The 12,889-nt window shown below is 47.7% G+C and overlaps 1 protein-coding gene across 1 annotated transcript in view; it reads right to left on the bottom strand.

Annotated features, from left to right (window-relative positions):
* ITPR1 (inositol 1,4,5-trisphosphate receptor type 1) overlaps positions 1-12,889 on the bottom strand; it is a 324,401-nt gene that overhangs the window by 62,845 nt on the left and 248,667 nt on the right. The window contains exons 42-44 of the mRNA XM_060109116.1: positions 9,662-9,842; positions 7,685-7,938; positions 1,000-1,200 (exon numbers count right to left, since the gene is read on the bottom strand). Coding sequence (XP_059965099.1) covers positions 1,000-1,200; positions 7,685-7,938; positions 9,662-9,842 — 636 coding nt within the window. The remainder of the gene's footprint in view (positions 1-999; positions 1,201-7,684; positions 7,939-9,661; positions 9,843-12,889) is intronic.

Here is a 12,889-nt window from a genome sequence, read left to right as displayed (position 1 = left end):
CTCTGTTTGGCAGAAAGGCCATCTTGAGGTTATAAAGAAATTCATTTAGATAAAGCCTCTCCCCCAAAACCTGTTGTAATTTTTTTCTTCCTTTTCACTTTAACTCAAACTCTCCCATTGGTCCCATCAGGAAGCCTGGAGACGAAAGTGGATCTAACAAAATGCTAGCCTCGGAGTCATGGACAACTAAGATCAGATTTTTTAACATACGGCAAGTGGTCCCTCTCGTAAGCTGTTCTTCTCCTCTGAGTGAAGGTTCTGGCCTTGTTTCCCAAGTAACACAGCATGTCATACCTTTCCTGGCCACTGGGTTTATAATGGGCTATTTAAGCACTGGCCTACCCCCTCCAGCCAGGATACAGCTATAATTTGAGCTAAAAATCATACTCATTCTAGCATCAGTGCAAAACCGCACAAAATCTGCAAGATGTCAGGGATAAGCAATGACTCTACTCAAGAAACTCTTGGGTTCCACTCCCAAAATATACTTCTCGAGAAGCATTAAGTCAAGACTAACGGAGTCCTTCTCTCCTCTGAACGTCTGTGGTGTTCAAGTCTCAATCATACGTTTTCTCATGTTATTTTCAAGTTGTCTCATATACAGCAAGGTTTTTCTCTCTAGTTAGGTTTAAACCTCCTTCCATGAAGTAGCCCCTTTTTGAGCCTTTCCTAATATTTGAAATAGAGCCCAGTCTCCTGGTCATATTCATTTAACTCCAACTTTAATATGTGTCCCTAGTCAACTTCGAGTTGGGCCGTTCAAACCAAACCAAGCTGGGCATGATCGCCCCGACAGCCCCTCGAGTGCCTGTGATTCGGTCACATCCTGAAACATGAGAATGCTCGGTTGCTCCTTCCTCACTGCTTAGAAAAGGCCTCCAGTTCTACTGAATCCCTAGGTCCCTAGGTAGATGCTGTATGACTTCTGAACTAGTCCCTATCAACAGCGTTTCAAAATGATAAACTTTTTTTTCCACCCCGAAATGCAAATGGATTTACCTGGTTCTCATGGCAAGGTCCTTGACAGTATTCAGTCAGACTTTCCAGGGTTTGGTTGATGAGGGCCACATTCTTTTCGTTGATATAGAGTCCGAGAAGACCAAGACCCCCCGTGGTACTTCCACAAATACAGTCCAGAAACTGCAGTGTCTCACAGACCAAATTGTAGTTGGTCTTGTTATTTTGGCAACGAAGGAAGTTCTGCAGTTGGGCAGTCCCCAGGTTGGGGGAACAAAGGCAAAGAGAAGAGGGAAAAGGTCACTCATTCTGCCCTTTTGAAGGTATGTAATTGGTTGGGGCCTGGGATTGACCAGCAATTATGCAGAGAGATGCAGTGTTGGGTAGAACAGAAGAGTCAGTCAGCCCCCATGACGGTCAACCGTGGACATGGTCCATGGCAATGGCTGCAGACACTGTGGCCTGTTCTCCGAGGTGCTCTTGTATGGGATGCAGGGGAGGAGAGCTCCTCTCTGACAGCCCAGTTCAGACGCCAGTAGCCTTTTTAAGTTCTCATTTCTTTCTTTTCCGCCCCAGCCCACCTCCCCACCCATCACATGTTAAGTTCAGAGCCTTCTGACGTTTCCAAGGACAGTAGTTGATGTTTAGAAGATGATGCTGTGGTCTGGATGCTGAATGCCCAGAACCTAACACTGAGGATAATTCATCACAGAATGATGTGTTACAGGCTGGGCTTAAGCCCACTGCCATGGTGGGACCCTGGCTTATCTTGTTTGGCCACTTCCGTTATTAAAGGAAGGAACAAAAGTGAGTAAATGTGTGTGTGCTTGTGTGCACGTGCCCGAGTATGTATCCTCCAGATAAACTTGCAAAGCTAACAAGAGACATAACAGCAGATGATTTCTCAACAAAGTCAAGCAAGCCACATGCAACCACCTCATAATTCACAGTCTACTCTGATGCAGAAGAGTTGGTTTTTGTTTTTTGTTTTCGTCATAGACTCCAGTGATCTCTTCTTAAAAAGAAGGGAAGGTTAACCACAGATATTCTTTTGGGCATAGTTATAAAAGTTACACGTTTACTGTAGAAAACTGTAGAAAATTGCATCTTTTTAAAGTAAAAAGATATAATCAAAAGATAAAACGAATGTTAACTTTTGACCTGGTAATTCCACTTCTATCACTATTCACAAAGTACGTACTGGATGTTTGCTACAGCACTGTTTGAGATAGAGGAGAACTGGAAACAAGCTAAACGCCCATCAGTTGGGAAGTAAACAAATGATAGTGTATCAACATCATTTAATATCACAAGCTGGAAACACTGAGGTAGGTCCATACGTGTCAATATGGAAAGAGCTCTAGGACATACTGTTAAGTTAAAAGAACAAAAAGGCAAATAGCAGATGAATATGTATCCAACGCTTCCATCCAAATATACAGAAAAAGGACAGGAAGGATACAGTCCAAACCAACAGCAATTCTCTCTGGGTAGAGAAGTGGGAATGGGTACAGGGACTGTTTTCTTAAACCAAACACTTATTTTCATTTAAACCTTCATAGAATATATTCATGTATTCCTTGTGCAATTAAAACATCCATAAATGCACAGATTAAAAGCTGGTAATCAAGTTTATGCTCGACTCATCCTCTAAATAATCCCCCCCCTCAGCCCCACCCCAAGTTAACCTCAGGCCCTTCTGCTCAAGCCTTCCTGACTAGTCTAGGAATTGCACAGTCATTCAGGTCCAGGTGGGAGGTGGAGAAGGACAGGTGATTTGAGACCACGTGGGCTTTCGTAAGGTGACTATTTTTCTAAGGGTCACAGGAAGCCAGAGGAGGGTTCTGCAGCCATTTCTTGCTCCAGCCCCTCAGGGAAGATGCTACCTGTTCGAGGGCCTGCCTGAACCCCTCAGCATGCAGTGGTGGAGTGAAGGAGTATTCAGGAAGAGGGCAGGAGACCGCCAGGCTAACCTAGGCTCAAATTCACAGCATGGCTCTCGAGGCCCCTTGGCCCCTCCAACTCCTGTGTCATCATCCCTGCCAGGCCCTGTCCCTCCCCACCTCTGCTCAGTGATGTGGCCACTCCCGCCATGCCCCTCTCTGTTCACGGACATCATCTCTCCCGCCATGCTCCTCTGTGTGGCAGCCATGAACTTCTTCCTGCTCCTTAAGCACCCTTCATTCTCCCATCTCCTGGGCTTCAGCCCCACTATTCCCTCTGCCTGTCACTCCCCCCCCTCCCTGTCTCCACCCTGATTAACTCCTCTTCCTTCAGGATGGCATCTCAAGTCACTTCTTTCAGGAAGCCCTCCATCCTGACTCCAGTGAGACTGGAGCACCAGCACTGGTGACCGACAGCCAGCACAGGGACTGGCTCGTGCCATGGGCTTCATAACCACTGGCTGAAGTATCTGGATTAAGTTGGATGAAGGAAAGGGGACTTGGGAACTCATCAAGGCCAACATGTGACATGTTTCAGACTCCCCAGGAAGGATGGTGGGCTGCCCTTTCTTGAAAGCCTCTCCCATTTCTCATGGCCTTTGCAGAATGTCTAGCCAGAATCCTTCCTTCCTAACTCAGTTCCATATTCTCTTGTTCTCCAACAAAACAGAGGCGTGCCACTCGCTAAAGGCCCATGGGAACTCTTTCTATGCTCAAGGAATAGAGTTCACCCAGAGCACATACCACCTACCCCACCTTGTCCAGACTAGAAAAGTCCTGTTCTTTTTGTGGTCTTCCTTGGAGGGCCAGGGACCAAGTCAAGATGGGTAGATGAAGGAAATCAAAGACTTCAAGTCTGCGCTTAAACAGACTTCAGTGGAGAGAGAGCAAGACCTGTATTCCTTAACCCAGGTGAAAGGCAAAGCCAGCCTCTCAGGGGAAGGTTCAAAAGCACACAGAAAATGGTTCAAAAACAGTCCTTCCCATCAAGTTTCTCGCTACTGTGAACAAAGCTTGCTTAAGGCAGCAACTGCCCATTCAGCAAAGTCAAACTCAGTGGCTTTATCGCTACTGAACATTTACCAACAGGAAAGTTAAGGTTCTAAATATGACAAGAAACTCTGGGCAACTTCAAAGGGCCAGATTCCTTCTCTCTCTGGGCTTATCTGCACTTCCTTATACCAGGGAGCTGATAATTCTCTCCTCGTGAGAATGTCTTCTCCCTCGGATCCACGAGAAAACCCTGACCCAGAGATCCACCATCGGTTCCAGAAAACTGCCAACAGGGTGGCATACAGAGTAGTTGACTCTCAATTAAAACCATCATTTTGAGAACTGGATTCCTACAAATACCATCATATCAGAGCAATTTTATTACTACCTCAGTGTGCCTGGCTTAGTGGGAGTCTGTAAAGATGAGTGCAGCCTTAATCCTTGTGAACCACTGGTCCAGATCACTGGTTTTCCAGCCACTCCTTGCAAAACCCTGGAGGACCCCAGGAATGCCCCAGCTCTCAGGGCTCTTGCAGGTGAGGGAGGAAAGGAAAGTTCTAACACTCTGTCATTTCTACTCTGAACAAAGCACAAAGCAGCTTTGTTCTCATCTCCTTTACCACGTACATTTCTGCCTAAGATGTTCAAACGGAGGATTCTGCAGCCCCAAACAGTTAAAACCGCTGGCGTTATAGAACCTTCAAAGGTTAAGTTGCTAAGCTTTAAATATATATATATTGAAATATACTGTACACTCCCTCTACCTCCGATACCACTGTTTCTGGCAGAATGGCGTATTAGAGAAGGTTGTTTTGGAAGGACTCCTTAAAAGGGGCTTCTGCCCATGGGGTTCTCAGGGAATTCGTTCAAAGCAGAGTTTTGCAAAGAGCTAAGGTACAAAACAAAAACTGTGAAGACTTCCCCATAAGAAGTGGTGAATTCATACAATGGGAGCCTCCCTCTGCTTTCCCAGTGGAGGCTGGGTGTGCTGTGAAGACGGCAGGTCAAGGGGGCGGACGGGAGGTAGAACAGGTCCATGAAACCAGAGCCACGTCCAGGAAACAAGCACATCAGGACCGCCCCTCTGACATTCATGGATGGACTCGACTCAAGGTAGCCTTGTGTTTTGTTTGCTCAGAATTCAGCAGACATCAGCTCCCCTGGGAAGGCTTCCTGGACCCACTTTACTACTGTGTTGGTTCTCCTGCTCTGAACCCACAAAACCCCTAAGATGACACAACTGTAGCACTTATCACCCTGCACGGCAGTCTCCCGCTTGTCGAGTGGCTCCTGTCCTAGATGTGCAGCTCTGTGAAGGGAAGGTGGTGGTGGGGTCCTCCATCACCCCCAGGGCAGGGCACAGAGCAGGGTACTCGCCGAGATGAGGAGATCAGCACACATATGCACAGTCTCAACCTACTTTTCCTTTGGAGCCCGAGGTTGGTGGAAACCAGTAACACTGGTATAGGGGAACAATATAGGGCACTGGCCACCAAGTTCAGCCTAGAAATCACCCCAGCAGCAGGGTAGGGCCCCCATCCACAAAGACACCACAGTCGAGCTGCAGGCTTTGTTTTCTTACTGGTGGGACAGCGTGGTTTCCCATGGCATCGCTCTCACTCCCTTGGCCTGTCTCCCCGGTGATGAACGGTGTAGATACGGTGCGTGGAGCAGACACAGTCCGCCTCCAGGCAGAGAAACACCAGCCAATGAGCCAGTAACCAGACCCCGGACCTTTGGGTCATGAGGGCTTTGTCCACCCACTGATCTTGGCAACCAGGCAAGTCAGGCCAGTGCATCAAGGGCCGACGTGTTCTATGTCCAAAGTAGGAATGTTTGAGCAACAGGCAAGAAAAACAGACTCACAGCCAAGATCCCACACTCAGACGTGGTCAGGGATGAAGCTGGGAACGCCAGTGCAGGAAAGGAGTGGGCAGCAAAGCAGAGAAAGAGCCTGAAGTCCCTGCGTGGCTGACAGTGGAGCTGATGGAAATCCCTTCATTTTGAAATACGGCCCAGATTTGGCCGGTTGATGACCTTGGATCTAAATGCTTTTTTTTTTTTTAATTTAATTTAATTTTTTATTTTTTTGGCCGTGCCACGCGGCATGTGGGATCTTAGTTCCCTTACCAGGGATGGAACCCGTGCCCCCTGCAGTGGAAGCACGGAGTCTTATCCACTGGACTGCCAGGGAAGTCCCTCGATGCTTTTTCAAAGCCCAGGCTCTTTGGACCCATTCAATTGAAAACAAAAATTAGCACAGTAAGTATTAATACTGCAGACTTCACCCACTTCCACTAAATTGTTCTGTCTTACTGCTTAACAGTATAATTTCTTACTCAACTTATCCAGGCAGAGATTCTGCAGCAAATTTTTTTTTTTTTTTTTTTTTTTTTTTTTTTTTTTTGCGGTATGCGGGCCTCTCACTGTTGTGGCCTCTCCCGTTGCGGAGCACAGGCTCCGGACGCGCAGGCCCAGCGGCCACGGCTCATGGGCCTAGCCGCTCTGCGGGATGTGGGATCTTCCCGGACCAGGGCACAAACCCGTGTCCCCTTCATCGGCAGGTAGACTCTCAACCACTGCGCCACCAGGGAAGCCCTGCAGCAGATTTTAAGTGTTAGCGATTTCTTGTGGTGGCACCAAATGGTCTGGCCACAGCTAACATGTGAAAGGCCATCAAATCACCTGGTGGGTTAAGTCAGCAGTGCAAATATTTCAAGGCTGCACCTTCCCCTTGCTATGTTTGCACTAGAATTATTTTCTTTTCAAACCATCACGATTCAAATAAAACTACCCCCACCAATTTATTTATTTTAGGAGAAAACATTCTATCTTAGAGGAGTTCAGACACACTTTTCCCGTTCATCCTCATCCATTTTAGGCAGAGAGGGGTGTTTTCCCCAAGAGTCAGAAGCAAAACCAGGAGAAGGCCGAGGCCCCAGTGCTCTAGCATGCTTCTCCTGGGCAGAGACAGCTTCCACAGATCTGTGCCCACTCAGAGCAGAGGGTATCTCTGGAACCCATCCTTGGCCCTTCCTGAAAAGCCTCTGCTGTTGGGGAAACTCTGCAAGGAAGAAAACGCCCTCTGTCTTAATGTGGTGGTTGACAGCACAGCCTCTAACCACCAGACTGCCTGGGTTCAGTTCCAAGCTCTGTACTCCCTCACTGGGTCTTGTGCCTCTTGGTTTCCTCATCTATAAAACAAGTGTTATAATACAGGCAACACTAAGCATCCAGGATCATCTAAGTGCCCAATAAACCTGGCCACTGTCATCATCCCACGACAAAAAAAAAAGTGAACAAAGGATTTCTGGAATAATAAGTTCAACAAATATTTTTGAACATTTGTGTAAAACACCAGAAAGCCACTTCATTCATTCAACCAAGAAATATTTGATTAGAACATTCTATGTACCAGATTCTGTTAAGTCTAGTATATTTAATCATCCACCCCTCCATCCATTCAAGTTTTACCTGTGCACCTATGTATCAAACGGTGGCAGACTACCAGATACACACACACACAGAGGCACATACACACATATTAACAAACACATGTGGAGCGGGTGGCAACTACATTGTTGAGCATGAGATCTGGTCCCTGTCCCTGTGGAGACAGTGGGGATGACAAGAAAGAGAAACACTTCTAGTGCCCAGACATCGAGAACCATGCTGGGTCCTCAGCTCGAAGAGATGGGCTGAAAGGAGAGGAGCTGAGATGTCACAGTAAGCGGCAGCAGCTGTGAGGACCTGGGACCGCCCCCCACCCCCCGCTGCCCCCCAGCCCTCACCTGTAGGTCCCGGTTGTGGTTTTCGCACAGGAGCTGCAGGAAGCGGAGGATGGGCTGCATGATGGTGATGACTGCGCTCATCTCCAGGTCGTCCTTGGTCTTGTCTGCTGTGGCCTGGGCGCCCTCCCCTGACTGGTAGTGATCGTCGGGGTCAGCCTCCCTTCTGAAGGTGGTGAAGGCTTTCCTGGTGGCGGCAGAGGCCTCCAGGAGCTGATCCCGGGCCTCTTCCGTTATCTGTGTCGTGGGCTCTTTGGCTAGAACGCAAATGGAAGATGGTCAGTGCTGCTGAATCCCAGGAACGCTATTCACCACGCCAAGGATAACGTTCAGAGACCTAAGTTCTGGAATTCGCCCGAGGGTCCCTCAAGGTTGGCAAAACGCTCCAAGAAGCCACCATCTTCTCTCACCTCTTAGGATTAAAAGTAAGTTGAGCCCTTCCAGCTTGCTGGTGGCTCTAACACGTCACCTACACTTGCTCTGTGGTTTAGAGGAAAAGCAGTACAGGTTCTGTCAACCTCATACATCTGACTCTGGGCCTCAGCTTCCTCATCTGTAAAATGGGGAGAACATCAGTGAAGTCTTCCTCTAGAATGTTCCTGAGACAGTCAACATAAGCTAAGCACACTGTAATTACTGTTCTTACACAACAATGGACGGAGCCCTTTACTAAGCCCCAAGGCACCGTGATTAAGCACTTGATATTTATTACCTCACCGAATCTTCAGAGTAACCCTGTAAGGTAACCAGGCACTAGATAGAGTTAGGAGCATTGGACTCTGTAGCCAGACTGCCTGGGTTCAAATCCTGACTCTAGTACTTACTAGCTCCATATCCTACAAGTTAATTACGATCCCTATGCCTCAGTTTCCACATCTGTAAAATGGGGATAATGATTTTATCGATTTTACAATGTCCACTTGAGTTCTAAATGAAGTAACACATGTAAAGGACTTTGGACAGTGCCTGGTTCATAGAAAGTACTCAGTAAATGTTAGCCTTTCTTCTTTTTCTTCTCTTTCTTCCCATTCTAGACCAGTGGTGATCAACTAGGGATGATTTTGACCCCATCTCCACCCAGGGGACGACAGGCAATGTCTGGAGAGATTTTAAGTTGGGGGTGGGCTACTGGTATCTACTGGGTCGAGGCCACATATGCTGCTAAACAGCCAGCAATGCACAGGGCAGCCCTGATAGCAACGGATTCTCCAGATGTCCCATGTGCTGCGGCTGAGGAACTCGGCTCTAAACTTAAAACAATGAGACTCAGACCTATTCACGGCCATTTGACTCCAACACTTTTGGGTCTCCCCACTCCCCAGTATAACTCGTCTTCAAGGGGGATAATGGATAAAAAGCTTTAGGAACTTTCAAATATTTCAGAAAACAAGGGAGGATTAGCTGACAAAAGACGACAGCCAGTTTTAAAGTGCGTATTCCACAACTTTCTCTAACATTAAATGGAAATTACAGGAAAAGATGATTAATGGATTTCCTGCCAATAAAACCCTGAGTCTGACAAAGAAGAATGTATGTTGGTTTCTTAAACAAGAGGAGCCTCCAAAGCAGCAGGAATTCAGTTCAGGTTACACAGGAAGAATTATATCACAGCCAGATTGGTTTTCTTCTTCTGAAAGCCCCAGTCAGAAAACAGTCTGGAGTCTAGAAGTCATGTTAAAACTAAAGGAGGGCCTCCCTGGTGGCGCAGTGGTTGAGAGTCCGCCTGCCGATGCAGGGGACGCGGGTTCGTGCCCCGGTCTGGGAAGATCCCACGTGCCGCGGAGCGGCTGGGCCCGTGAGCCATGGCCGCTGGGCCTGCGCGTCCGGAGCCTGTGCTCCGCAACGGGAGAGGCCACAACAGTGAGAGGCCCGCATAACGCCAAAAAAAAAGAAAAAAAAAACAAACTAAAGGAAAACCAGGGATTCCTCCCATGTTTACAATCCAGCTGACTGAAGAGCTGCATGCAGGGGGGCATTTACCTTTTTTCCGTGATGGGGCATCCCTGTCTACCTCATCATCTTTCTTTTTATTTCCCAAGTCACTCGTGTTCACCGTCACCGTTGCCTTGATCTCTTGCTGGGCCACCTTCATTCGGTCATAGAAGACCTTGAAGAATTTCTCCGACTTCTTATCTTCTGTCAACCGGCAGAAAAAGGAGTGCTGCCAAGGAAAACCCACAGCTTTTTCAACACTGTGACACACCAGTTACTGAATCCCACTCAGGACACCAAAACCGCCTGGAGATCAGAGCCAGACACAAAACCTCAAAAATGGTCTAACTTTGGACCAGGGTTAAACACCGTTCAGTGCAGTGTCATTCTCTGGCTTCTACAGCCTGAGGTTTTCTACACAGAGCCTTTAAAGCAAACTGCCACTCCTTGGCTGAATCAGTCATATAGGCTTGGGAAGCATGCTAAGGGGTGGTGGGCAGATTTCAGCCAACAAAGCACAACCCCCTACACACATATAAATCAACTCCACTAACAATGGAAACAGAATGTATTTTTGGTGATCATTGCAGGGCCAGTCATGTGTTTAAGGACTTCTATGAGCCCTCCTCTTTGCAAAGCCTTGTGAATATATACAGATGAGTAAGACGTGCTACCTGCCCCTATAGGGCTCCATTCCAGGTTAGCATGACACGCCCATAAGGAGGGCTTAAATGCGTAAAACGTGCTCCAGAAGCTACACAGACAATTATATTATAGAAGCTCGGAGGTGGTAAGGATGACATTGGGCTGGAGTGATCCCAGAATCGTCCTGAAAAAGGCGATTTTCGAATCAGGTTTTAAAGGGCAGGTAAAGGGTGGTTAGATGAAAAAGCTAACAATTAACAGGTAGCTCGCCTCTTGAATACACATTTGTTTTTGGACCCACTGCAAGCAATAGTATACATTGTTGATATAAAAACACAATATGGTATCTCAACTTCATTTGTGAGCACTCTCTTTTCGCCCCTTTGCAAATACCACGCTGTTGTGAATTATTTACATAAAAATACAATACGGTCAATTTCCAGCGGAATTAAACAAAGCTCCAAACAATATCTTTGCTTCTCCCAGTTGGCGCTTTCTGCCAGTTTCATATCCTCCCCCATTTGGAAAGATGGCACTTCCCTACAGAAGGTAACCCTAGGCTTGCAATCCCAGAAAAAAACAACATCTTACCAGCCTCATGAAGCCCCTGAACTGCTCCATCTCCTCACCCCCCCACACCCAGTGCTTGATTCAGCACCTGCCCCCGCCCCGAGAGCCACCATGTTTCCATCTGCCAACATGCAACTGCAGTCACTGTGACCCTTCTTCTAGCCACTAGCCCATATGCTACCCTGACAAATGTCTGCCTCATTTGCCCACCAAGCTCTTCTTGATCGTGCCCTTTCTTTTCCCTCTCCCTGTTCTTCTTTACCTCTGGCTGTTTCTTACACACAGCACAGGATCCAGCCTTCCTACTTGTGCTCTCTGGTTCTGTCTTTTCTCCTCCAGCCACTCCCAAACGCCAGGTTACAAGTCACTGCCTGCCTCCTGCTCTGCGTCATCATCCTGTGTGTCAGTGAGTCCTCCAACGCTCCCACTCTGTGAACCAAGCTCGAGCCTTCAGCGTGCTCCACTGCCCTTGATTTCCCTCTGTTTTCCTTTAGGCTTCTAGTTCGTCCATCCATTCAACCAGCGTTCCATGTGTCCATCCGCCCATCCACTATTTACTATGCACCTGCCATGAGTCAGGGATTACGCCCATTATAGGAGAAACAATGCTGAGCAAAAAGAGGCCTGCGCCCCATGAAACTGGCGGCTTGGTAGGAAAAAGACACAGTCATTCGATCGTCACCCTAATGACTTTCACTAAAATAGCCTTTTAACCACTGACTCAACAGAGTGCTGGCAAACAGTAGCAGACACTCAGCGCCACTGCCCTGTTCTTCCTGGCTCTTCCCATGGCTGGAGTCCCCTCGTCTTTCAGTCACAGCATTAACATCACCTCCTCAAGAAAACCACCCCTGACCATCCTACTAACGCAGCAGCCACGCCAGCTGTTTATTCTCACATGCTCTATTTTATTCTTCATAGCGATTGGCCCCTGAAACGACACTTGTATTTACTGTTCACCTACTTACTGTCTGTCTTGGGCAAAGTGTAAACTCTAAGAGGGCAGGAGCCTCGCCTACATGGTTCACAGCTGTCGTCAGAACACCCAGAAGAGGCCCAGCACATAGAAGGCGCTCTATAATGATTTGATGAAAGAATGAATACAACTCAACACTTTATGGCTCCTCTTGACTCGCTACCCCCCACCATCAGATCCTACTTATATTCAGTGGCCACGGCAGAAATAAATTCCCACCATACTGTAGATTCTTATTTCTCAGAACCTCTAATGTGAGAAACCAAGTTCCAATTGTTCACGTCTTTGAGAGCCAGTGCTTCCGCAGACAAACAAGAGGAGGTGTGCGGGGGACTAAGACCTCAACCTATAGCCACCTAAACACAGTGATTACATTTTCCACCAAGAGGCGTCACACAGCATCTCACCCACACGAGGTCAGGAGGGGACTGCACAGGAGGCGGCTGCTCGGGGCAATGAACTTCAGATGCTGCCCCTGAAGTCTTCTCACGGCACGGAGGCAACTGAAAAAGCATCCTTGGACACTCCGGTCATTCAAGAAAACAAGTGCACTTTAAGTAAATAAGTAAATAAATAAAGAGCCAAAGCCTGCCATCTGTCATCGGTAAGAGTGCAAGAGTACACACCCATCACCTGCTACAAATGCACTGCTTCAGGTCTAGCTGGTTAACCCAGCCCACGTCACCTGACAGGGTCAGGGCAAGGACACCTCTTATAAAATGAGAGAAAGGCAAGGCACTGAGGATTACAGGCTTCTACATACGTTTCTGCAATGGCCAGTATATTTATTTTGCACTGTTTATAACAGTCCCCGTCCCTCAAGGATTTGAAGCTGCTTTATAAACAGAACGTGGTCAATAAAACGGCAGAGTAGACAGTGGGGTACGGTGACATGAGTAAGCACAGAAAACCGACATCAAGCAAGGGTGGGGGCTGGAGGATGGGAGAGGTGATTCCGGGAGTCTTGGGCTCGGCTCCGAGGCACCCGGCCATCACGCTGAAACGAGAGACCAACTCCATCACACCTCTTCGTAAGAAGCAAGAGGAGAGATACCACCAGTGCTTCGAAGGAAGGAAATGTCTCT

The sequence above is a fragment of the Mesoplodon densirostris genome, chromosome 10 (assembly GCF_025265405.1).
Source record: "Mesoplodon densirostris isolate mMesDen1 chromosome 10, mMesDen1 primary haplotype, whole genome shotgun sequence".
Lineage (NCBI taxonomy): Eukaryota > Metazoa > Chordata > Mammalia > Artiodactyla > Ziphiidae > Mesoplodon > Mesoplodon densirostris.
This window is presented reverse-complemented; position numbering and strand designations above follow the sequence as displayed.